The 27,894-nt window shown below is 38.3% G+C and overlaps 1 protein-coding gene across 1 annotated transcript in view; it reads right to left on the bottom strand.

Moving 5' to 3' along the window:
• LOC122800904 (protein FAM124B-like) overlaps nt 1-27,894 on the bottom strand; it is a 355,700-nt gene that overhangs the window by 158,631 nt on the left and 169,175 nt on the right. The window contains exon 2 of the mRNA XM_044070247.1: nt 15,191-15,222. Within this exon, the coding sequence (XP_043926182.1) occupies nt 15,191-15,222 (32 nt within the window). The remainder of the gene's footprint in view (nt 1-15,190; nt 15,223-27,894) is intronic.

Raw genomic sequence — 27,894 nt, 5'->3', positions numbered from 1 at the left:
TGCTAAACAGCAGTCACTGATCTTGTGTAGCAGTACTAGTGTTGTGCAATGCATTTGCTGAAATAAGTACAACATTAGCATTGCTGGGATGGGTGTGTGTGTGTGTGTGTGTGTGTGTGTGTGTGTGTGTGTGTGTGTGTGTGTGTGTGTGTGTGTAAAAAATATCACTTATTTTTATTTATTTATTTACTTACATTTGTTGACCGGGAGTGTCCGACTGGATGTAGGTCCATTTTCAGCGGAGGCCCGGGGAGAAAAGCTCCACAGTTAAAATATACAGAAAGTAGTTACATTGGATTAACATAGCAATTAACAATTTGATCAACATAGCAATTAACAATTACAAACATAGTTACAGATGAAGAACATAGTACATCAGTAGACAACTAGAATCTTTAGCATCTGCGAAGTACATAACAAACATTAACAATTGTTACAATAAGAAGTTCCTGCTGTATAATAAGTAGTTAGGCTTATGAGCATTCAAGCTTGCTATAATCAAGGTAGTTAGTGGGGTGGAAAGAAAGGTAGTGGGTGGATGGGGTGGGTGATATGATAGAGTTGGAGTTGCAAGGGCATAGCCAGCATGTTTTTAGGTGCGCATTTAGTAAAGTTTTGAAGTGGGTGCATGATGGTACGGAGGTAATTGTGGGTGGGAGCATATTATTGGATTCATACATCCAATAATGCTGGGACACACATATTATTTTTCTGGGTATCAAAAGAAAATGTAGCTAACAAGTGATTATATTTCAAAAGTAAGGTATAAAATATGTCACAGAGCATTCAGACACTTAGATCATCTAGGAATCTGGTGGCCCCCACTCCCCAGACTGTATAAATGGATACAGGGTAAATGGATACAGGGGGCTCCCTTAATTATCCTTGACTGTGAGGACCCCAAAAAAGCTGTTTTTGGCTGATGAAAAATGAGGAAAAAATGCTTTCATTTTTGGATTGCACTCTTTAGTGGAGTTGTGATATGACCCTGTTAGGATAAAACTGATAATAGCCTCTGCCCTCAACCACAAACATTCTAAAACATCCCTGCACAGATGTTTGTGTACAGAAACTTACCACAGGTTACGTGGGGGCTGGGAATTATGTAGTCATCATTTCCTTTCCTTTACTTTTCTAACAGACTTCAGAGGTATACAAAGAAGGTTACTTTAGCTCCTGTAGTGGCAGTGTACTGCCTGGTAGCAGCAAAGTAGAATAAATTATTGCAATCACTATTTATTTTCACTTTCCTCACAATCAAATATCAGGCACATATACAGCTGGTTGCCTTTGGGGGTTAGGATTGAGGAGTAAGTAGGCATGCTATGTATATGTATTTCAGCAGTCACTTGAAATACATGACTGTGGCCATTTGAACCTCTGCTTTCATCCCAATCTTACACCAGAGGGTTGCATAGGCAGTGGCTGCCTTTTTTTGGGGGGATTAGGGAGGCAGGCAATATTCCCATGCAGGATCTGTATATCCTCACAATTGACTTGCTAATTTACTTTGAACTACTATTTTTGTCAGCTTTGAATTTTAAGCCTTGGGTACAACTTATGTCTTCACTGAAAGAAAAAAAATAAGACTGAAATTATTTTTCTTACTCGAGATTTTTGTTTAGACCACTTCTGGATTAAAAGGTTGGGAAATGCTCTAAAATGCAAACCAGAGTATCTACAACCCCTATGGCTTCTGGTGGCATCGGCTTAATTGAGTTATTTCCTAAATGGTTATTACTGTGCTGTCTTGGTCAAGAAAATATATTGAAAAGATGCAAGGAAAACTAAAGCTGAACAACAACATTGAATTTCTTTCCTTAATCATAATTTCTGTTCAAGCCATCACTGGGTAAAAAGAAAAAAAAACCTTAAAAAGCACTTTAGAGCATATATAAAGTTACAGCTTCTTGAAAAAGTTGAAGAAAAAAAGATAAAATGTGAGAAATGGAAGAAAAAAAGTAATGTGCATAATGTGGGAAGCCCAACATGGGGGAAACAGGGGGGATCTCTGGAGGATGTTTTTTTTTTTTTTGCCGGGATACAGTAAGCAGTGCTTGGGGCTCCATTGCACATTAGTTCAGCCCTGTACATAGAGTTGTTGTAATGTATCATTGTTACATGTAAATCCCAGTAACTGTAAATGTCTTTTTGTGAGATGGGCCAACATAGTGTAGTATGTAGGCCTGTTGTAATAACATCATTGTAGCTACAGGTCAGTATGTGTGTACTACTCCTAAAGCCTGCAGCATGAACTAAAAGGAAGGGGTGGCAGTGACAGGGTGATACTTAAACTGGAAGTGACCAGGGGGCCCCCAACTTGACATTTGCTAGGGGCCCCCAGAATGCTAACACCAGCCCTGCCTCTTCTTTAGCATACCTTGAAGTTTCTCACATTCTTTTGCATATACTCGGGTCATCTGTGACCATTCTTACCACCCTAACATAAGAAGTAACAATAATTATTTAGAGGGACTGACAAATGTTAAAGTATTGCAAAACAGGGGGAATCTCACAGAACAAGAAGAGCAGCAACTTCAGGATGCCAAAGAGAAAATAAGGGATTCCCTCAATAATAGTTAAGCAATTGTTTTTTTTTTTTTTTTTTTTTTTTTATAATAACTCTAGAGTACAAAAACTTTTAGCACAACAACTCAGGCAACAGAAACTAGAAAGGGCTGTCACCAAGCTTAGGGAGCCTACAACAAGGAGGATAACAAGAGATCCTGTAAAAGTATTAGAAATATTTTGGAAATTCTATGAAAGTCTGTATAAAACAAAGAAATATGGAAATCAAGAAAATGTACAAATGAAAATGTTTATGGAAGAATTAAATATGCCAATGTTAGAGGTAGAGAAGGTTCAACTACTAACAGCAGAACAAATTTCCTTGGAAGCTGAAGAACTCCAAAAGGTAAACATGAAGGCAAAATAAAAAAAAAAACAAACCAAGAGTTCAATGTCCAAATTTAATGAATAAAAAAGGACGAAGCAAAAGGCAAACAGTAAAGCTTTCGAGACTCTAGCTCTTTCTCAATGCATATACATACTAGATCAACTTCAGTCCTTTTATATTAATGGCCAGCAATCAAAGACAAGTCACATGACATATAATTATAATATAATTAAAAATATAATATTTAATAAATATAATTAAAACATTTTGTAATGTCTGTTTTTAATTATATTATAATTATATGCCATGTGATTTCTCTTTGATTGGCTGGCCATTTATATAAAAGGAGTGAAGTTGATCTAGTATGAATATGCATTGAGAAAGAGCTAGAGTCTTGAAAGCTTTACTGTTTGCCTTTTACTTCAACCTTTTTTATTCATTACATTTGGATGTTGACCTCTTGGTTTGTCTTTGCTATTAACAGTTAGGATAAGTGAAGATGAGTTAAAAATGGTGATGTATAACCAATCAACAGGAAAGTCCCCAGGAACAGATGGTATTCCTGTGGAAGTTTGGAAGCTACGAGACAAGAAAGTGATACAGACCTGGAAGGTTTTGTTTAGCAGTATTTTAAGAAGTGGAGAAGTACCAACATCCTGGAAGAAAGCAGTGGTAGTTGTAATACCTGAAGAGGGTAAAGAGCCATCAGATCCAGCATCATACAGATGCATTTCAAAACTAAACCTTGATTATAAAGTGTCCCACATGAATATCTAAAGATTGCTGCCCCCTCTATTGCCTACCCAACCTCTGTCTTGATCAATAGATCCATTTGTGAGTCATATGTCACACCTTTCTGGAAACAATGTACATCATTCCTCTTCATAAAGGGGGAAAGTCCACTGAAATAACAACATTTAGAACAACTGCAATATTGTCTCCTCTTTCCAAGATCTTAGAAAAATGTATTCATAAACACCTTTTACAATGCGTAATGCAAAAAAATCCACTAACCTCTACTCAACACAGCTTTCACCCAGATCATAGCAAAACAACTGTCCTTGTTGCATTTTTGAACCATGGCATTAAATCCAGAGATAACAACAATTTAGTTTCTTCTCTGTATTTAGATCTCAATAAAGCTTTCGATACAGTCTCCCATAACAAACTACTCTCAAAAATGTCTGCTTTAGGCTTTTCAGTACAGCAGTCACTTGGTTCTCTAGCTACCTATCTAACCGGCTTCAATCAGTTAAATGGTTCTCTGTTTACTCATCTTTTCACCCACCCTCCCAACAAGCTACACTTATGCAATATGCAGATGACTCCACTGTCACTTGCTCATCTAATAGTCCTTCTCCAGTTACAATTTATCACTCAGGAAGCTTTGAACTCTATTGAAGCTGGCTCAGTGACAATCAGCTTTTCCTAAATCCAAATAAAACAAAACTGCTCTTATTTATCCCCAAATCCCTCTCTCAACAATACTAAAATTTAAGTTGTACCACACACAAAGTTGCTTGGTGTCATAATAGATGATCAACTCAAATCTGACCTTCTTATTCAAAAGTGCATAAAAACAACACACCTAAAACGGGGCATGCTCTATAGATCAAAATGATTCCTTACCAACTCCTCAACAGTTACTCTAGCCAATACCTCCTTCTTTCAATACTATATGCCTCACCAATTTTCACCAACATTCAGATCTCCGTAAGATCACAACTTGAACTTTGCTACAACAAAGTAGCTGGACTTGCAGCCAATCAGTCATACAACTCCCTCCACTGCTCTATCCTCAGGTATTTAAACTGGTTTGACTTACCTCACTACCTCAAGTTTACCCAACTCCTCCTTGCTCATAAAATGTTATACAAATCCTCATCCTGCACAGCAACCATCGCCATTTTTAACGATTACCTCCCTAATTGCCATAAACCAAAAAAATCTATCTGTCACTGCCTACATTCCTACTCACTAGGCAAGGTCTGGAACAATATTCCTACAGATATTAGAACAATGCCATGTAGTCACACATTCAATCACTAAAGAGATTTCTCCTTAACTCCAGACTTTATACATGCCTTACAACAGGCTGACACTAACCGTTATGCCTTCCTTCTCTTCCTTTCTCTCCCGTCTCTTCCTTCTTCCTTCTGTTTCCATTGCTCTTCTTTTTCCCCTTTCCTTTCCTCCCTTTACTTATTAGCCAAAGCACAAATTACTTCTCTGATGGCTCCCTACTTTAACTCCACTTCCTAAGCTCTCCGCAACTGCAAAATCTCTGTCCATTCTCTTAGTCTTGCCAATATTTAAAATGCCTAACATCTCTTACCATTGGTTATCACTACTGACTGTACTTTGCTAGGTGTTCAATATCCTGTGATTGTTGATTAATATTCCCTGTATGATTTTCTGGTCTGACTTTATTAATCCTGCATGTCAGTTCTACTATTTGTTACTGCACTTCATGTGATAATATTGTGTAGTTTATTAACTGAACTATGTAAGTTGGAACTTTTCTCTCTGGGCCTCTCCTGAAAACAGGATTCATGCACAGTCAGACTTTCCTAGTAAACGAATGCTAAATAAAAATAAACAAATAAATAAATAAAATGTCTATAATGGCTAAAAGAATGGCAAAAGTGATGCAAAAATTGGGGTCTATATTAGAACATCGAGGTTTAAAACCTTTGAATGTTCTAATATCAAACCCTATGGAGCGAAAGCTGAAAATATTGAAACAGAAACTTGAATTCTTTCCTAGGGAAAGATTTTGGTAGTCCGTTTCTGTTGCTTCAGTATTTTCAGCGCTGTGGTGGAAAGTTACAGGTAGGGTTCAGGTAAGTGTGCGATTGTGTGGATGTGAGGGTTAGGGTGGGTTAGGTGAGTTAGGGTTAGGGCGCAGGTTAGGTATGTGTGCAATTGTGTGGACATGAGGGTTAGGGTGGGTTAGGTGAGTTAGGGTTAGGGAGTGGGTGAGGTGAGTGTGCGATAGTGACGGACCTTAGGGTTAGGGTTTGGGTTAAGGTAAGTGGATAGTTAGTGGTGTGTGTATAGTTTAGTGTAGGGTTAGTTGTAAGATTTTAGGTGTATGTGTGTGGATTGCTGTTTGTTTGGTGTGCTTGTGTTGTGTGTATGTGTTTTGGAACAGCGATTTTTTCCCCTAGGAACAAATTCCTGTTCTGACAGTTCGGGATTGTAAGCTTTCGCTTACATAGGGTCGATTAATCACCGTTTGCTTCTTTAAGCGGTCGGTGTTCTAATATAGACCCACAAATTGATAGATATGGATCAATGTGGTTTTATGGAGGGGAGGCATACATCTGACAGCATTAACAAGAGCACTAATGATCTAGAGGGAAGTAGAATATAAGAAAATACCACTGTTGTTGTAGGTCTTGATGACAGAGTAAGCTGGGACTTTATGAGCTGAGCAGTGGAAGCATTTGCATTCCTTGACAAAATTATACGTCTGATTAGGAGGATATATGAGGGATCAGAGGTGAAATTAAAGTGGGTGGGGTCCTCTCTGATAATCTCTGCTTGAACGGAGGAATCAGGCAGGGGTGTCCTCTCTACCCTTTGTTATTTGCATTATAGAACCATTGGCAAAGAAAATAAGGGACTCAGAAATTCAAACATATAATTTCTATGGTAGTCAAGAAAAGCTGGCTCTATTTGCAGATGACATTAGCTTATACCTGACAAAACCAGAAAGGGATATTAGAGTGCTGTGCTATGGAACATACTGAGACAGTTTCATATCTTTTCAGGATACAAAATTAATGAAGTTAAAACAAAGGAAACAGTGATAAACTATGCACCCACATATGAATTAGTTCAGCAATATCCATACATTTGGGGACAAGATAAAATGAAGTGTTTAGAAGTACTGATTAAAAATGATTCTGGTGCGGCAGCTAAGGATATGTGAGAAGAGACTAAACAAAAGATAATACAAAAACTGAGAAAATGGAAGCTTTGTTATATGGCTATTGATAGTAAGATGCAAGCAGTTAAAATGTTTTAGACCCTTTAATCTTATACAAAGGTCAGGTATATTTTTATCAACCAGAGGAGAAGTTGTGGCTAGCAATTAATAAACAGCTAAAGGATTTTATTTGGGCTGGGAAGATGGCAACAGTCAAGCAGGATAAGCTAATTCTTCCAACAGAACAAGACAAATTGGGATTACCCGATTTGAAGGGGTATTTTAAAGCAACACAGTTAAGGCTCCTATACATCGAACAAGCAGAAAACTATAATTCAAAGTGGAAAGAGTTGATAATGAAACAGGGGAGAAGCTCAAGAAACAAGGAGGGACTGGGATTTTGGAAGCAGACCTTTACGAATAACAATAATCATACAGAATATTATATTCATAAAGCAGCAGAAAGTGTTTTAAGAACTAAACCAACACTGGAGTGGAGAAATGAGATTATACTGATAGGGATGATGACAATTATGGATACAGACAATAGCAAGAGAGGAGGGAATTTATTGGAGAAAACTGGCAAAGGAACCAAGGTATTGGGAGCAAATAACCAGAGAGTGAAATGGTAATATACTGGGAATACGCCAATAATTTATTTTGACAGCAGGTCAGAGATTGCCTTCCCTATCAAGGATTGATATCACAGTATAGGCAAAGATAAATAAATAGGGGGTCCTATGTGAAATACCAGCACTTTAAGAGTTTTTAGAAGAATCTAGAACAGAAGTTGCTGTTAAGAAAGGAATAATTAGTAGAGCATATAAAATATTGCATGATAACTATAAGAATCAATCAGAGGAGGTTCGAAAGGTTTAGGAAGAGAGACTGGATAAGCAGTTCACAAAAAACAATGGAGACATATAGGTATGTCTCCTAAATATGCAACACAGTCTGGAAGATTTAGGATCTTTGCTTGGAAATGTTTACAAAGGTATTGTTATACCCCAAGTAGACTCCAAATATTTTTTACTCAGGTGCACAGCAAATGTTGCAAGTGTAATGGGGAAGAAAGAGGTAATTGGGAGCATAGTTTCTGGGAGTGTAATGAGTTGGCAGACTTTGATTCCTAGCAGACTGTTCTGTCAGAGAACACAAGACCCAAATGTAAGTTTTGAAACATGAGGAGAATAAATCTAAGATGACTTCCTGCTTAGGATAGCAGAAGCATATCAGCTTCAAGCAGGAATGGAAATCAAACCACAACTAGATAAAATTCAGGCAGCAACTGAATGTGCCAAAAAACAAACTAAAGAATATAAGGTGAAGGACCAGAAGAGAAGGCAAGAAATGTGGAAAATGCATAAATATAGTTGCAAGTATAGAAAACTTCTTGAAAAACCTCATGTTGATTAGGAACAAATGCAGGACTGGTTAAGGAGAGGCAATTTCAAACCAAGAGATGAAAGATTAATATTGGCTGCACAAGATAGTGGGTTTACAAAGCCCATTGAACATGTGGGAGAAACAGACAAATGTAGGTTTTGTAAAACAGAATTGGAAACAGTTGCACAGATCATTGCTGGTTGTGACATACTAATGGCAGAAGGACTGTATACTAAAAGGCATAATAATAATGTGGCAAGACATTCTCATCACAATACTAAAATCCCTGTCACTAGATACATCCTCTATTAAGTGGTTCCAGCCCTATCTGGATAAAAGACAACAGGCCGTACTACGGCACAAGTCTCTATCTACTCTTCTCCCTGTCAACCTCGGAGTCCCCCAGGGTTCTATCCTTGGACCTCTACTTTTTTCCATATTCATCAACAATCTTCACCTTGCCATCCCCCAAGCTACATGCATACAATATGCATATGACTCTACACTTATTTGCTTAGCCCCCTCCTCTTCTGAACTACTCTATGTGACCCAACAAGTATTCAATACAGTTGAGCAATGGTTCACACATAGATGCCTTCTCCTAAACCCCAAAAAGACTAAACTCCTCTTCTTCTCTTCTACCAAGAAATCCCCTCTACTGGATTTCTCAATAAACTCTATCAATAATACCATTATATCTCCAGACCCATCCACAAAACTATTAGGAGTCACCATTGACAATAATCTGAACTTTGACATCCATATTAACAATACTATAAAAACAGTCAATAAAAGGCTAGGCTCTCTCTATAGGATAAAATCCTTTCTCCTACCTTCAGCTCGAACCACAATAGCACACAGTCATCTAATCTCTTCTCTACTCTGTGCATCACCCATTTTTACTAAGCTTTCAAAAAATAATCTCAACAAATTGGAAATGTCCTACAATAATATAGCTAGATTTGCAACTGGTAATCCTTTTAGAACCCATCACTGCCTTAATTTAAAACAGCTAGGTTGGCTTGAACTTCAAAATCTAATTACATTTCATCAGCTAACTATAGCCCATAACACTCTTTACAAACCTTCAAAAACACCTATTCTCTCGACACTAATCACCCCCTATAAAAACCTAGCATCCTTAAGGTCTTCTCAGAAACTTCTAGTACATACCACTAAAACATATAACAAAGCTGGTGACTCCCTTTTCTCTAATATAGTTGGGAAAGCCTGGAACCTCCTTCCAAACGAACTCTCCATACTTTCCTCATTATCCTCTTTCAAAAACAAATTGAAAGTATTCCTGAAAACACACTGGTTATGTCAATGTTCTAAACCTGACTAGTCAAAAACAAATTGAAAGTATTCCTGAAAACACACTGGTTATGTCAATGCACTAAACCTGACTAGTCAAAAACAAATTGAAAGTATTCCTGAAAACACACTGGTTATGTCAATGCTCTAAACCTGACTAGTCAAAAACAAATTGAAAGTATTCCTGAAAACACACTGGTTATGTCAATGCACTAAACCTGACTAGTCAAAACAAATTGAAAGTATTCCTGAAAACACACTGGTTATGTCAATGCACTAAACCTGACTAGTCAAAAACAAATTGAAAGTATTCCTGAAAACACACTGGTTATGTCAATGCACTAAACCTGACTAGTCAAAAACAAATTGAAAGTATTCCTGAAAACATACTGGTTATGTCAATGCTCTAAACCTGACTAGTCAAAAACAAATTGAAAGTATTCCTGAAAACACACTGGTTATGTCAATGCTCTAAACCTGACTAGTCAAAAACAAATTGAAAGTATTCCTGAAAACACACTGGTTATGTCAATGCACTAAACCTGACTAGTGAAAAACAAATTGAAAGTATTCCTGAAAACACACTGGTTATGTCAATGCACGAAACCTGACTAGTCAAAAACAAATTGAAAGTATTCCTGAAAACACACTGGTTATGTTAATGCACTAAACCTGACTAGTCAAAAACAAATTGAAAGTATTCCTGAAAACACACTGGTTATGTCAATGCACTAAACCTGACTAGTCAAAAACAAATTGAAAGTATTCCTGAAAACACACTGGTTATGTCAATGCACTAAACCTGACTAGTCAAAAACAAATTGAAAGTATTCCTGAAAACACACTGGTTATGTCAATGCACTAAACCTGACTAGTCAAAACAAATTGAAAGTATTCCTGAAAACACACTGGTTATGTCAATGCACTAAACCTGACTAGTCAAAAACAAATTGAAAGTATTCCTGAAAACACACTGGTTATGTCAATGCACTAAACCTGACTAGTCAAAAACAAATTGAAAGTATTCCTGAAAACACACTGGTTATGTCAATGCACTAAACCTGACTAGTCAAAAACAAATTGAAAGTATTCCTGAAAACACACTGGTTATGTCAATGCACTAAACCTGACTAGTCAAAAACAAATTGAAAGTATTCCTGAAAACACACTGGTTATGTCAATGCACTAAACCTGACTAGTCAAAAACAAATTGAAAGTATTCCTGAAAACACACTGGTTATGTCAATGCACTAAACCTGACTAGTCAAAGTGTCTCTATATACTCTACTCTGCCTAACCCATCTACTCATTAAGCAATTCTATTTTCCTTTTTAAACTATGTTGCATATGTCTCTTGACTACTCTGATTGTATTTACATCCCTTTATTATTCTTGTATCATGCACTGTACATTTTACTGTGATAACCTGTTTATGCATACTGTTAACACTTCATATTTGCTCATGTATTCTTATACTTTATTGTATTAATTTTTTTTTGTCCTAACTTGGAGCTTAACTCCTCGGGCCTCTACTGAAAATGGACATGTATCCAGTTAGACTAGCCCGGTTAACAAATGTAAAATGTAAAATAAAAAGACTGTTGCACTGGGGATTGTGCAAACATTACTCTACTGAAGTGGCTGAAAAACACTGGAGACCTAAGCCACAAAGCATCATAGAAAATGATGAAGTTTATATCACATGGGCTCATCCATTACCAATAGTTCAAAAGATAGATGCTAGAAAACTGGATATAGTGGTCCATGAAAAGAAGAAAAAAGTAGCATTCATCATTGAAATCACCACACCCAGTGACTACAGTGTCCTGCATACCGAGGGACACAATGTCATAAAATATCAGGATTTGCAAGCAGAAATGAGAGCAATGTGGAAGAAAGATATCCAGATAGTCCCAAAAGTAGTAGGAGCAAAGGGGTCTTATAAAAAAAGAGTCTAAAATCATATTTAGATAGGTTACCAATACATGTAACTCTATACGAACTGCAGAAGGAGTCATTACTGGGCACATTGCGGGTGCTGCGAAGAGCACTACTGTCTGATATCAAAGAGTGAAACAATACTAACTTCATGAACTTTAATTGTACTTTGCCTTATGAATGGGGTCCATTCCCATCATGGTATTAGAAACTCAAAAGATTTGAAGAAATTAAAAATAGGAAATTAAACTAGATGTGCTTAGTGGAGTAAAGGCGTAAAGTTTCATAGAATCTGTCGGGGGGTTACTATTGATAATATTCCAATCTATATTTAGGTCTCCTAACATTATTATTTCATGATGGATATGATGAGATATGCAACACAGTATGTTTTCAGCAGTGGTGATGATATTTTCTGGTGGAATATAAATGACTGATAAGCAGAGAGGGTTTTCTATTATTTATTTTGAGGTATGTTAGTAGCAGTCTGTATTACTGAACTGTCACATTTCTTGTGGATAAGGGGTGATGTTTAGTGAGTTTTTGTTAATAATGGCAAGGCCACATGTGTGTTTATGTTTCCTATTCTGTCTGATTATGTTATATCCAGGTTGAGTGATTTCATTGTCAGCTATTTCTTTTTTCATTCAGGTTTCAGTTGCTATGACTATGCCAACACAGGCATGTATCTCTTGTATTTTACTACATATACTTCTGAGATTCACATTAACTAGGAGAAGCTGGGAATTTGAGGAAGGGTGGGGGAGTGGAAGATTTGAAAGTAACTGTTGTTTGTTGTGGAGTAGGGCCAGAGTTTAGTTGAATGCTCCCACTAAGTTAAAGAGTGACGCATTTGTGGAAGAAAGCAAACATCCAGTTACATTTATGGTTTATTTTCAATAAGGGTCATATGGATAGGGTCTTAAATGTTTTTCTTTTTTTTTGAAATAGCTTTATTTGTACAGTTTTGTGCAAGTTTTTTTTTGGAAGAGTGTGGGAGAAATACTGAAAGGCTAGGTAAATGTTGGTGTAATGGATGTAGGTTTGTATGTATGTTAGTTAAATGCAGACAGAAGATGTAACAGTTGGAATGGATAGATGAAATACTGAGGAAGCTGAGGAGAAGTGTTTGATTTATTTATTGACTAACTGATTGATTGACTGAAGGACTGATGTTTGATTACTGGGAAAATCCGACTGGGTAGAAGCCCATTTTCAGCAGAGGCCTGGGGAAGAAAAGCTCCAAATTATTACAAAACATTTTTAGAACAATAATTTGATGATCTTCAAATATAAATCCAAAAGCAACAAGTGCAGGCACAAACACGGCACACTGGTGATACTGTTATAAAAATCTTTTAATGAAAAAGAGCGCTTTCACGTCTAAGAAAGATGCTTCATCAGATTACTAATCTGGAATCTGATGAAGCGTCTTTTTTAGACGTGAAAGCGCTTTTTTCATTAAAGGATTTTTATAACAGTACCACCAGCATGACGTGTTTGTGCCTGCACTCGTTGCTTTTGGATTTGGTTCTATTTTTCTTGTCCAGCACTTAAATCTTGGGGCTATTCATTATTTTTTGGCAATCTTCATAAATAAAACAAAAACATCTGCAGTTTAAATAATTTAAACAAATTAGTAATAATACAAAAACATTGGTTAAGAATTGATACAAGTTGAGCCAAGAACATGTTGTATGATGGCATTACGTTTTTTTTAGTTAGCAGGGACTCACAGATTGAATGTGACAGAAGTTTATTTAACTTTAAATTAGTGGGTTAGGGTTTCTGTGTTATTGGACAGACACTATTTTGAAAAACGAGTTACACTTGGGTAGTGTCTGTGACTAGATTTTAAGCAATTGGAAGTGGAGTTAGTTTAGTTTAAATATAGTATAAGTGGAGATGGATGGGTAATAGGAGTAGGGTAGGGAAGTGGAATAGGCCCAAGCATTCTGAGGGCAATCAGAGCGAGGCCCACCGAAAAAGGCAGAATAGCTGTTTTCTCAAGAAAAACAATCAGTGAAACATGCAGAAGGTAAGCAGAAGGTCAGTGGTATTATGTAAAAAAATATTTCCAAGAACAGTTGTTGTGAGGGATGAGGAATAATCAAGCACTACTAAGTGAGGGTAAAATACTTGGATAGTGGGTACAGAAAATGTGTGCACTTAGCTGGGAAACATTTTGACAGATTACACTGCAGAGCAAGGAGTGAGGAGGATGGATGACACCAAAAACAGTGGAGAGGAAAAGCTAAAGAGAGTACACACAACAGAACAGCTGCGTCTCCAAGGAAAGCAATAGGCAGAAAAAGTTCAGGAGGTAAAAGCAAGTCTGAAATATGGTAACAGAGGAAAATATAAGAAACAAATAGGAGACAACATTACTATGTAAAAATGTGAGAGCCAAGAAAGGTGTACCAAGATTTGATAATATAGGGGGAGGGGTACATAAGTTACATACATAAAAGAAAAACAAATTAAAATCCTTTCTACTTGGCACTGAATTAACTACAGTAATACTAAGCAGAAGGACAGATCCTTACATAGACACCCAGATGGATACTTCTTGTCCGTGCACAATCAATGGGCCTGCACAATGTTTAGTGAGAGAAGAATTCCAGAAGTACTGTGCTCAGTACTGCAGCTCATTAGTAGGATGCCAAAGTTGGTTGGGGGGGGGGGGGTCCTCAGATGTCTAGAATTATAGATGCCCAGAAGTACCATTCATGTCCCCTGCATCTGTAGAGTCTATAGGTCTCCAAAATATTTACTGAGGGAAGAGGTGCACAGGTATTATATTCAACACTCCAGCAGTAGCAGTGGCTTTTTCCACTGCAGGCCAAGAGTATTAAGGTACATGAGAAATTAATTCCAATGTCATGATTTACTGTTACAGCCATGAAGATCAACTGGTATGGTAAACATGCTTATCAACTACTGTATTTTTGTCTGAGCGTGGCTTGCAGCATTACATCTGATGTCATATTTAAGTTGTGACTAACAATACAACCCTTTATAACTTAGAGATATTCTACCAAAGTTCAAAATATGCAAGCTATTTGTACAGGACATGCCAGCATAGCTCTCAACCTTCCATCTCCAAAATGAGGAACACTAGCCCTCATAATGTGGAACAAATGGGCAAAATGTGGAACACATACTAATGGCTTACTAACAAGTTCAACTAGGAAGGCCATAGCATGGTTAAGACATGTTAGTTTTACTTATAAAGAAGATCTTTTAATGAATTAATATGATGTATTTCTATTTACCATGGATTTCACTTAAAAAATTCCTAACACTGAATGTGTGACAGAGTCTTTCAATGTGGAACATTGAGGAACTTTGAAGAACATGAACTTTTTAAGACCCGAAATGAGGTACGTTCCTCGTAATGAGGTGCACTTGAGAGGTATGTGCCACAGTCATATTAGAAAGCCATTAAGAGAATATGGTAATAGTAATGTGGTCTGCATTTAGTCCAGCATGGAAGAGGACATATGATGACAATACTAGTGCAGGATACACCAGAATGGTATAAACTGGGAGGAAATTGTAACAAACTCCATCTCTGGATAAATGAAAAGAGGTCAAATCTTGCTGAAGCCCTACATCTATGCACGTGAATCCCATACCCATACCACTATAAGAAAATGGACATTTAAGAATTATGAATTAGCAAGCTGTCTATAATTAATAAAAATGAAAACAGAACTTACTGCTTGCCGAGGACATTCTGCTGAAGTCAGATCTATGGATGTCAAAAAAATATATCTCAGTTATTTGAATTTATTCTGCAGTCTTACAAAATCAACAGCACAGCATAGCACATATCTTTATACCATAACTAAGGAAAAAATGATTAGTCAATAACGTGTTCCATAGAAGCAGGATAACTTTTGGCAAAGTCTAGATATTGCAAAACATATATGCATCAATTATGTGAGTGCTTCTAACATAGATGAATAAATTTGTTGTGTTGCAACATCGCCAAAGGACAAAAGAGCCTTGAAGTGAACACAAACAGCAAATGAGTAAAACAAAGGTTCTTTAGAACTGCAGTCCAGTAAGGAAGCAACCTATTTATAAGTTACTGCAAGTCCTGTAATCTAAATGTAAAACAAGGCCCTTTAAGACAGTTTTATTTTCAGTATAAGTTTACTTACCAATATAACAAAAAAGTTGTAATAGTGCATATTCATGCTGCCAAGTGGAAAGTGTACACCCAAAAGGGAGAAATATCTTTCAAGCCTTCTTAGTATAGCAGCAGGCCACATACCAACAACTTGAACCTGTCCCTGCCTTACAAAAGATATAGCTCTTGTCATGTTATTATAATACTCAACAAATCACTTGATTCAGAACTTTCAGAATAGAAGATAACTTAAAGCCTAAAGACTAAAAAAAAAGAAAAAAAGCTTCAGAGCTATTTCACTTTGATGCATTAAGTGCTCTCAACATTATAAGCAAGGGTACAAGATCTGTTGGATGTTTCTAAAAAAAATAAGCTTAGACTGTTCAAAAACCTAGACTCTGACTTGCTTCTTCAAAGCAAAATGACATGCTAGAAATTTACAAAATTAATATGAAGACTTCTGGCTTAACGGTAACTGACAATTGTTGAAAATAATTTCTCACTAATGGAAATATATAATTATTGACCACAAGATAGGTAAGGCCAGTCTAACACCAAACAGCATATGTTAATTAAAGCACCAAAAGGGAAATTGGCTAGGCTTAAAATGTCCTGCAAAGACAGCTAGCCTAGTACTTAACTATGAAACCATTACACCCTAGTGATGTCTCCAGGTGTTTCTGTAGTTACATCATTCTGACCCCTCTAGCAGCCTGATATAGCCTGTTCATATTTGCATTAATAATTCCAAAACCATGCTACATACAACCTGGTAAAAGAGTTCATCTTAAAGTTTACATGATAGGCAACACAATTGCTCTCATATCTGATCCTTGTCTAGTGCTGCTAAGGAGATATTAATTGTTGCTCATAAAGTATTTATATTGTCATAATTTTCATATTTCTGTAAGTATCTCAACAACCAACCAATACATACAGAACTGTTTAGCCTCATATGAAAGCTCACAGAGGGACAAACAAAATGTTGTGGACAATATGTGTGCAGCTTGTTTGATTATTAAGATATTGTAAGTTGTTTACAAAACATTACAGCATTAATGTTTACAGTGTTTATTTTGACTAACAAAATCCAGTTTAAAACTTACATTCTAATGAATGCTACCACTATAAAGACTTGTTTTTGCTGAACAGTTTGCCATTTACTTTACTTATGGCTCCAAAAATATAAACATTTGTTTGAAATGAGAGAACATAACTTGATTTTGTCATAAACCTCAGGATGCAATCATTGGAAGTTAACAGTAAAATCCTCCTGAGCTCTACTGGAGTGAATGAGTTAAGACACACAGTTTTGCCTTAGGCAGCTGTGGGCATGTCTTTGTCAAGTGGCAAGATGATTAACAAAATAGTGTCTTAATCAAAACAATTGTAATACATAAGAGCACAGATTAATCATTGTACAGCACAATCAATATTAAGTTTTCCAAATTGCTTTAACAGAGGAATCCTGTACTTTTTTAAACATGTACTAAGACACATAAGCAGATGTTGTTGCTTTAAAGTGCGTTTAACAAAACACAATGCTACTCTGTGATACGTGGAATCTATCTCTGTGCAAAATAAACAATTCCCATTACAAAATATACAATGTCCAGTTATGACAGACTTTACTGATGCTTTCTTAATTAGTGTCCAACATGTTCAAAAATGTAACTTAAAAATCAGATACTTTAAATTGCTGAACTTTGAAGTATCTTAACCAACCTATAAAAATAACAAGTGATGACAGATGTGTTGTCTGTACTCCATTTATATGCAGCAATTTCTACATGACTGTTACCCACATAAGTAGCATAAATAAAGTCTTTCAGCTTTTCCAGGTTAAGGGTCTCCACAGCGGAACTCCGACCTGCTAATGATTGACAGTGGATTTTTACAGTGCCAAGTTGCCAAACCGACGCCCATCCTTCAAGGAAGGCACACCCATTCACGCACACACCTACCTGCATGTCTTTAGACAGCGGGGAGAGCATGCAGACTCCACACAGAAGTCTGCATGCCTGCAAATCTAAGTGGCAAATATCTTGCTACTATTGATTTGGTGACAACTTAGTTAACTGTGTTTGCTCTCTCTTTTTACTGTATTATACATTTGATTTTTTTCTTCCATAACTGCAATGATCATTTTATTATTTATTAATTTTATGGGTATGTTGATATCTTATTTCTTGTGCAAACATCACACCAAGAGTGCAGCTTGCTACTGCGCATCTCAGTGTGCCTTAATCTGAACATTCACCTGGAAACTAAAACTACCTGAAAAAAGGCAGTGAAAGTAACTAGTTCTGATTAGACTGACACAATACCTCTATGTAGTTTAAAACAGACAAGGAAAATAAAGCAAGAAAGTAAGCTTTGCAAACAACTTCTTTTGAATAAAAGCTTAAATCTGAAAGCAAGCAAGAAGTAAAACAAATAAAATGAAAAATAATAATAATCTGATATCCCAAAACATTTTAATACTTTTTGTACAAAGCAAATGTCATTGGCAATTCTCACTGGTTTGATTGGTCTGAGCATTTCAAATACTTGGCAAATCACTACAGAAAATGCTGATGAAGTTATAGAACCTAAACTTTCAACATACTTAAAAACAGGGTCTTTCTCATCAAATGTATTACTTTTTTTCACAATCATATGCCCGCATAAGGCAACTCTGGGATCCCAGTTTGAAAAATAAATAAAAAACTGTTCAATGTTAATGCTAACACAGATTAAGATCGTCTAACTCATCTCTGGAGGTTGAGAAACAGTGTACTCATTCTGAAGCTATGAGGGCAGGATTCGCTAACTCATAGTTTTTGTATTCACCTAAGCTGTATCTGTTAAGTCAGTGTCCTTCTGGATAGTCAAACAATGGTCCATTCTCCAACTGTTTGTCAGGCATTAGGTTGAGATGCAATGTTCCCCTTTTGAAACTAAAATAGCAGAACCACATGACTCAAGTTTTTGCTCTTTATCTAAGCTGTACCTGTGAAGTTGCTGAGCCCTTTCTAGGTGGTCAAAAATAGTCCCATCTACACTTGTTTTGCAAGCACTAGGTCATGTTGTTCTTACAATTTATTTGCTTTATGTTAACACAGTTACTGTTTTCTGCAATTAATAATTTGAGATGGACAACAGCTGAGTTAGCAGAGGCAAGCAGGATCTCTACACTACTCACTGCTACATAGTAATTAAAAGTAAATGATACTGCTTGCAGCCCCAGTTGTCTGTATTACAAAGGTAAACATCATAAGCTTTTTCCTTTTTAATTCACTTACTTGCATAATGCCACTGGAGTCATGAACAGATCTGACAGTGCACATGCATGCACTGACTGTCTACAGCTCATTCCCCCACTGTGGTTTGAAGGTTGTGCTGTTATCCTTTGAACTGTCCACTTTACTTTTATTGCCCTTCGATTTCCAAATACTCACCTCCTCCTGCTGTCCTTCAGGCAGTAACTGTGTAATGCATGTAAGCAGACATTTGCACTACCTGTAATGCATACTCTTACAAGTCTACAAAAGGATTCCCTGCTCCAGTTCTTGTACGCTAAAAGGACTAAGGTTGTCCACCTCATCTCTACCATTTTGCTGCTATTTTTTATGTTTGTTAATATACAAGCAGACTTGTTGATCACTTAGTTTAGTGAGAATACCACCATAGTGAGAATACCACAGCATCATCTATTACCATTCAATCTCATGTGAAGGTATATCAGTTTTGATGTATGTACTTTAAGACTGCTGCTTTTATAATAAACATCTTTTTCTTGCCTGTACACAAATGGTATATATGTGGCTTCTACTTTTTAGTATTAGTTTTACTGTTGTTTTTGCTGCTTTCATTAAGTGTCTGGTAGTGTTCCTCTATCTATATATAATCTCTGCCATCTTCTTTGATGTCCTTTCTGCTGTTCCTCTTATTTTGACTAGCCTTAACTCTAACTCTTCTTATTCCATTTGTACTCTTCTGTCCTAGCCTACGTTTTCCTTCCCTATCTATCCTATCTATCCTACTCATCCCATCTTTTACAGTTCTACTCTGCTGCCGTTCATACTTTTGACTATCATCACCTTTTTGCATGCCATCTATACTCTTCTACCATGTTTTTATTTTCCTAGCTGAGAAGGCTATTTTTGTGGTAATTAAATCCCACATTTAAGCTGGTTTGGGCTTGTTTGAACCAGGCTTTACTGAGGTGCATCATCTCTGGGAAGTATTACAAAATACCTGAGGCTCCAAAAACTAAGTGCTTTTTCATTTATTTTCACTTATTTTATTGCATTTGCACTTGCCTACCATTTCTATGTGAGCTTTATAGCTAATGTATCACATTTGCACTGTTTTAAACAATTTAATGATTAACTGCATTTCATTAGTGTTTAACTGTATTTCGTTGCTATTTACGGCAATTCATTACTGTTTAACTGCATTTTACTGCATTTCATTACAGTATTTTTTCATACTGTGATTTCTGTTTTTGTCTGTAAGTGGTTAATCTGTGCTTATCTGTGAGTTTTACTGTGTTCTTAACCCTTAAATTGAATAGCATAATCTGGATACAGGTATGTTGCATCCATAGCTGTTTGTTTTTACATTCTGTGTTTCTGGCAGCCATCTTGTGTTGGTAGGGGCCTATCTCTTCTGCTAGTGAGTGTAGCAGGGGTGCCTGGACCATATCCGGTGCAAGCTGATTGACAAAGAGAGCAGGGGCTAGCAGAATTGGCTAGATTTCTGTGTTACTAGAATCTTCTAGTTTTTGTGGTATTTAAACCCCGCATTTGAGCTGGTTTGGGCTTGTCTGAACATCACACACCGCAGCTGCATTGTTTTTAACCCATTGCAAGGTATTCCAGCTACAAATTATTCCTTAGTAGCACTTCTGTGATAGACTTTACACCCTTTATCCACTTAGCTCTCCCTGGCCTTTCTCCCTCAGATTCTGACAAATATGGATGGACAATTTCCTATGGTTTCTCCTGTCAACCTGGTTGATATGGACATCCTGAGATAGTGTAGCAACTGCCTCATGAACACGGACAACCCTCTACTACTACCACCTAGGAACACAATTTGTGAGAGATGCAATTACGTTAAAAGCCTAGAGACTATGCTCTCTCCCTCATAAGCCAGTACATCCGGCACTGAGAAGGTTGTCAACACAAACACCACACCTCAGATACCACCCACACCTACACAACACACACACCCACATATGCGGAGGTCATCAACAAAAACATACCCAAACAAAAGAGACCTCCAAGGCAAAAACAAACACAAACTCCATGACCCACCACATAACACACCATACATAGTCCACACTCCTGTGTCTCACAGCCACTAAGACCTAACCATAAACCCAACAAATTAGTCATAGGAAACTCCATTGTGAAACACATACACATAGATGTGCCCCTCACCAGCCTGGATAAGGAGAAAGTCACAGTTATTTTTTTCTGAGGTGCCAGAATCCACCATATCACACATGCACTCAAGCCTCCCAACAAGTACTGTTATGACTCTGTCATAGTCCATGTTGGAGTGACTGACTTGAGATGTACTTCCCTGGACTATATGAAAAGAGACAAGATCGAGCTCACTGAATATGTGTCCAAGGAAGGTATGTCCCTAGTGTTAAGCAGCATTCTACCGTCAATTAGAATGATGCCTCAATGTAAACAAAAAATAATTGACTTTTAACAATTGGCTTAGTTTCTGGTGTCCTTTCAAGGAGAACCAGTAGCTGATAGCCTGGGAAGACATGATCGACAGATCACAATGTTTTGCCAGAGATGGCCTGCATCTGTCTCCCTTGGGTTTCAGGCTTCTGGCAAAGGCTCTTGCTTCCCCCATACTGCCTTTTTTTTGGGCAATGACATGAGGTCAAAACTACCAACATGAAAATGTCATCAAAATGCAAATTAAAGGTCATACTGCTAAACGCTAGGAGTCTAAACATGTAACTGCACTCTTTGCAAGCATTCTTAGCCCACTGAAGCAGTCACAGAAACCTGCTTCAAAGCTGTGGGGGAGCCCCCCAGCCATAATAGATTGCTCAACCTATCATACATTCAGACCCCAAACCGTGGGCAGCAAAGCAAAAGGAGGAAGGGTTTCAATATATATTAAAGACACACACACCTCCAGGCTGGCCAAACAGTATAATGCACAGGAGACACTCCAGGTTCAGTTAACCATTGACAAGACCCCTATTCAAATCACAGCTAGCTACAGACCCCCAAATTTGACTCACGATGCCCACTCCACCTATCTGGACCTCTTCGAATCTTTCACAATTCAACCCTTTACCCTGATCCTGGGTGACTTTAACATCCAACCATAGATTGGAATAACTCATGCCAAAACACAAATGCCCAGAGATTCCTTGATTTCATCAATGCACATGCCTTGGACCAACTGTTAAACACCCCCACAAGAGGTGATAATATCTTAGACTTGGTATTAACCAACATGAGTAACCACTTCAGCATCCCTACAGTGTCATCCTCCCTGGTAAGATCCGACCACAAAGTGGTCACTTTCAAAGTCACCATCTCCCCCGACCCCCCCCCCCCTCCAGCTAGGGTAAACAAAAAAAACTTCTCCAAAGCTGATTACAGTCCTGAGGGAAGGTATAAACAGCTTCACAGCCCCCTCCCCCTCTGTAAGAACTGGCACAAATGTCCAATCCTACACCAAAGTATTATACAAGCATTTATGTAGCTGCATGGAATCACGAATCTCCAACAGGACAAAATCCTCCTCCTCAAGGAAGAGTAAACCTGTCTGGTGGACATCTGAAATAAACAGACTCTATAATAAAAGGAAAAATTTGCTGTCCAGGACCAAGAAGGATCAGGTGCCTAAAAGGAAACAATCTCTCCTTAGCCTGAACAAGCAAATAAGAGCACTAGAGAAATACTCCAAAGTAAACTTCGACTCCAAACTAGCCACATCTACTAAAGACAATCATAAGGCCTTCTTCACATGTCCACAATCTCAAAGGAAGCACTCAGATCTGCTCAGAACTGATGGTCAAGGACACCACATACACAAACACCATAGATATAGCCAACCTGCTGGCAGACAGATTCAGTGAAAACTTCACCCCTCTGCCTCCCCCCCGTCAGTAAATCAGGACATCCCCGGCGCCTGTCGCCCCCTTACCTCTAGGGAGAAAGCCATCACTGCCTTCTCAAAGGCAAAAAATGCAGGCTCCATGGAACCCAATAACATTTATTTATTTATTTTATTTATTTATTTATTGACATGTGTTAACCGGGTTTGTCCAACTGGGCTTGTGGCCCATTTTCAGCAGAGACGCGAGGAGAAAAGCTCCAGTAGTACATTTTAAGCAAGCACAACTTTAAACAATATTGATATAATAGCAGTTACAGCAAAAAGATTCACATATGTTGGGTTACATGCATAAAGTTAAAGTTGCATTAAAAAGAAGCTAAGTAACAATTTTACACTGATATAGCTCAATAGGTCAACAATAAAAAATTTTTGTTTGTATAAAATTATGCATAGTAGACACATTGGAGAGAGAGGTGTAATGAGGTACTAAGTATGGTCCTTTTGAGGGTATATAAAGGAAAGGAAGACTAGGTAGCGTCATGGCAAGGGCAGTTTCTGGAATTGAGAAAATAAGCTTTTAGTTCAGGTGTGGGAGATTGAATGTACGTCAAGTGGAAGTTTGTTCCTAGCATGGGCAAGGGAGTGTTTGCAGAGTAGTTTGCCTACTGACCGTTTTGGGTGGTAGATATCACATAATTGCTGGTTAGAAGTACAGATGGTCTGGGATGGGATGTAGATGGAGACTAAGGAAGATAGAGATGGACTGAAGGAGGTTTTATAAAGAATAGAGTGTAGCACATGAAATTGATAAGATAGCATAAATTGGAGAAGTTCAAACCATTGAAGAGAGTTTAAAGAAATGCAGTGGTGTGAGTTGTATGGTGAGTTAGTAATGAATCTGGCTATGTTATGGTAAGTCTGTTGGAGTTTATTTAGAGTGGAGGCCTGGATGGTGGTAAGAACTGGGGCGGCGTATAAGAGGGAGGGGAGGAGGAGTGCCTGGCCCAGGGTAAGTCTAGATTCAGGGGTTAGGAATTTTTTGTTCCAATATAGCAGACCTAGTTTCTGTTTTTTTTTTTTTTTTATACACTGGAATATGTGTAGGTTGAACTTTAGTTCGTCATTGATAATGACCCCTAGGAGTTTTGTGTGGGTGTCAGGTTGGATAGTTGTATTGTTAGAAGATGTAATAAAAAAGGAGGTTTTGTGATGAGAAAGAGAACAGGGAAGGAAAAGTAGGAGTTTGGTTTTTTTGGGATTTAGGATCAATAGGTTGTGAGAGAGCCATTGTTCAATGGATAGTAGGGCCTGTTGGGTCAGGGAGTGTAGTTCAAGTATGTTATTTGAGATGGATATAAGTGTGGATTCGTTGGCATACTGAATAAGGGAGGATTCTTTGCATGAGGTGTAAAAATCATTGGTGAAGATGTTAAACAAAAAGGGTCCCAAGATGGAGCCTTGGGGAACACCAATGGAGATGGGAAGGAAAGGTGAGGAGGATGAGAGCCATTTGACAGATTGTTCCCTGCCAGATAGGTAACTATTAAACCAGGCAAGTGCGAAGGGGGATAGGTGGAGATTTGCAAGTTTGGATAGTAGTACAGGATGAGAGACAGTATCAAAGGCTTTGGAGAGATCTAGGAAGAGACAGGAAATGAGTTTATTGTTGTCTAGGACCGCTGCAATGATATGAGTGAAGGAGAGGAGAGCAGTGGTGGTGCTGTGGTGAGGACAAAATCCATGTTGGGTAGGGGTAAGTAAGTGGTGTGTGAGGAGGTGATTGAGAAGCTGTGAGTGAATACATTTTTCTAATATCTTGGAGAGGAGGGATAGAATGGCAATGGGTCGGTAGTTTGAGGGTCAGTGGAGTTTCCACCTTTATGAAGAGGGACAGTGAAGAAAGATTTCCAAAGAGTGGGAACAGTTGATTCCAGAATAGATCGATTAATTACTATAGATATAGGATAGGCAATTAAGTCAGCAGCAAGTTTGAGGAATGTAGGAGATAGATTGTCAGTGGAAGGAGAGCAAGGTTTTAGCTTGAGTAGTAGAGATTTGATGTAAGTAATGGGAAATGGCTCAAAAAAAAACAAAGTTGTGTTAGCGGGACTTGGAGGGGTGGGTGTCGAAGTAGAGTTTGGCTTAGACGTTACCAGACTTTGGATGGAAGAGATAAAGTGTTTATTCAGGAGGGTAGCTGTTTCCTGTGAGGAAGAGTTAGGGTATGGGGAGGGATTAGAGGGCTTTCCAGGATAGAGGATGTTGTTGAGAGTTGACCAAAACTTTCGAGGATTGGATTTGTTGTTAAGCTGAGCAGAGCAATAGTATAACTTTTTGTCATTAGGTGTATGTTTTTTTGCAAGGTTCCTCAGTTGCCTGTATTTTTGAAGAAAAGGTGGTTGTTTAGTTTTAGTCCAGGTTTTCCAAGCATGATCTCTTTGTTTCATAAGGGACCTAGTCTCTTTGGAGAGCCAGGGAGCATGATTTGATTTTAGGTTTACCTTTATAATGCCGATCCTGATATGGGCGACTCGACTTGCGCGAAGGCCGAAATGCGATCGTCACCGAGGTCGAATTCTGAATGTGTGAACAGCAAAACCTCGCCCCTTTTTGACCGATGGTAGCATAGGTGTGGAGGTGTTGTGCAGCCGGTAATGTCGAACGTCGAATGTTTTTCGACATTTAAAAATATTCGCGGTTTCGGTTTGTGCAAAACTATTTAAAGGTAAACCTTGATTTTATTCTGATCTTCCCAGAGGGAGCTAAGGAGTTTAGAATATTCATGAAGATGCTATTGAAAGTGCTTACAACATCCCATGCCGCATTCTACATGAACTCAGTCAGGAACTTGCAGCACCATTAGGCACCATATTCAACCAAAGCATGAGTACCAGCTTCATCCCAGCCGAATGGAGGACAGCCATTGTCATCCTTCTGCACAAAGGTGGAGCATCCACCAATCCAGGAAATTATAGACCCATCAGCCTAATTAGCCTGATCTGCAAGGCCATGGAATGGATTACCAGGACCTAATTAACAAGGACACTGGCAACCTCCAAACACTTGATCCGACACAGTTTGGTTTCATCAAGGAGAGGTCATGCTTGTTAAATTTGATCAACTTCTTTGAGACAGTCACCAAAGCCATGGATGAAGGGTAGACGGTGCACACTGCCTACCTTGACCTGGCCAAAGCCTTTGACACTATTCCCCACTCGGGTATAATAGATAAACTCTCTCAACTAGGCATCAATCTGTATGCTACCAGAATGGTAGCAAACTGGTTCACTAACAGAACCCACCTAGTCAAAATAGGGAAAGCCACCTCAAGCAGCAGACCTGTAACAAGCGGTGTACCCGAGGGATCAGTCTTGGGGCCTCTGTTGTTTTGGATATACTTTTCTGAGGTGCAGGCCAAAACCAGTAGGCTATGGCTGACCAAGTCTGCAGATGACTACAAGCTGGGTGCTATCATCAATTCCCCTTGTGATGTGGACAGCCTCCAAGAGGGTCTCACCCAGTCAAATGAGTGGTGCCAGAAACATGGCTTCAAATTGAATGCCAAAAAAATGCATCATCATCCTCCTTTGGGGACAGTGACAGCCCACAAATTATCACATTAATAACAATGTCCTAAGCACACAATCAGTCGTGAGGGACTTGGGCACACAGGCTGATAGCAATCTGACTTTTGACCACTATATTGCCTCCATTGTATGGAAAGCTTTCTACATGGCCCACCTCATTAGGAAGGGTATCTCATCTAGAAAAAGGAGGTCATAACATCCCTGCATTCTCCCCTTATAAGACCCATTATTGAGTACAACGCCCTTTACAGAATGTACTTCACAAAGCACATGATGCAGCTGGAGAGACCACAGAGCTTCCTCACCAGGAGATTCCAGGACTTCAAACATCTACCCTACACAGACAGGCTAAAAGCCCTGTCCCTTTACTCTGTCTCACACAGACTCCTCAGAGGTGACCTCTGTCTGGCACATAAAGCAATCTCAGACCCTGTCTTAATGGGACTGCTGTATATCTGCAAGTCAAGTTCCATTCGATTAACTAGTATGCGCAACCTCAACCTGGTCTGTGTCATCAATAGGACTTGCTGAAGGGACAAATTTGTGTCCCAGAGACTCCCCTTCTGTGGAACAAACTCCCTCTCCACGTCAAGCAGAGTACCTCATTATCCCTTTTTAAGGGAAACCTGGATAACTGGATGGGGTACAGAAAATACATTCCAGGGATTCCACTTGTGTCCCTGCTGGACAAGGGCATCGGGTGCTGACTTGTCAGAACATGGGCTAAATTCTTGGCTAGGCTTGTAAGGGCCTCAGGGCCAATAGCCTACTAACTTCCTATGATCCTATAAACTTCTATACTATCCAGTCTCATAATTCTTTGTAAGCAGACCTACTCAGACTTACAGCCTGTTGCAGATCAACAAAACCACACCATGTTTACATAAGCTTGCCATCATAGTCCCTCTCCTAAAGTATCCAACCCTAGAGTAGCCATGGATTACCACTAACATAGCCAACCTTGACACCTAGTGAAAATTTCAGAAAAACTTGTTTATGAACACAGTATTTAATATATTAGCTAGAACAACACCCTTTCAGGAAAGCAACATGGCTTTGGTCCTAAATACAGTACCTTCACAGTTATACTCTACCTTACCACTGATATTTGCTCCAACATGGAGCCAGATACATTGACTGATGCAATGTTTATAGACCTAAAATGGGCTTTTGAATATGTATATTATAAAATTCCCATTAGTGCGCTCAAAAGCAGTAACTTCTTTGATTAGGTTTGTTCATAGTTCAAAAAATACCCACTCATTAGAACCTTTACCGTATCATGTAATGACCATCAATCTTCCTTCCTTTTCATCATCACACAAGTTCCACAAGGATCTGTACTTGGCCTCCACTAACTTTCTCCATTTATTAATCAACTTCCTTATGGACTACCTATCCTTAATTATACCCTCTATGCTGATGACATATCAAATTCACATCACTCAACTCTCAAAAGCAAATAAACTTGTCACTTTGAAATTACTTTTAACTCCTCTGAACTGGCTAACCAACAAGCTCTCTCTCAGAGCCAAAATATCCACTGTCATGCTCTTTGGTGCCAATAACAGACTCACCACCTCCCTACCTCTCACTATATCAAGCCCAAATC

This window comes from Protopterus annectens, chromosome 4.part1 (assembly GCF_019279795.1).
Source record: "Protopterus annectens isolate FY-2018-M chromosome 4.part1, PAN1.0, whole genome shotgun sequence".
NCBI lineage: Eukaryota > Metazoa > Chordata > Ceratodontiformes > Protopteridae > Protopterus > Protopterus annectens.
Note: the sequence above shows the minus strand (reverse complement) of the source record. Positions and strands in the feature narration are given on the sequence as shown.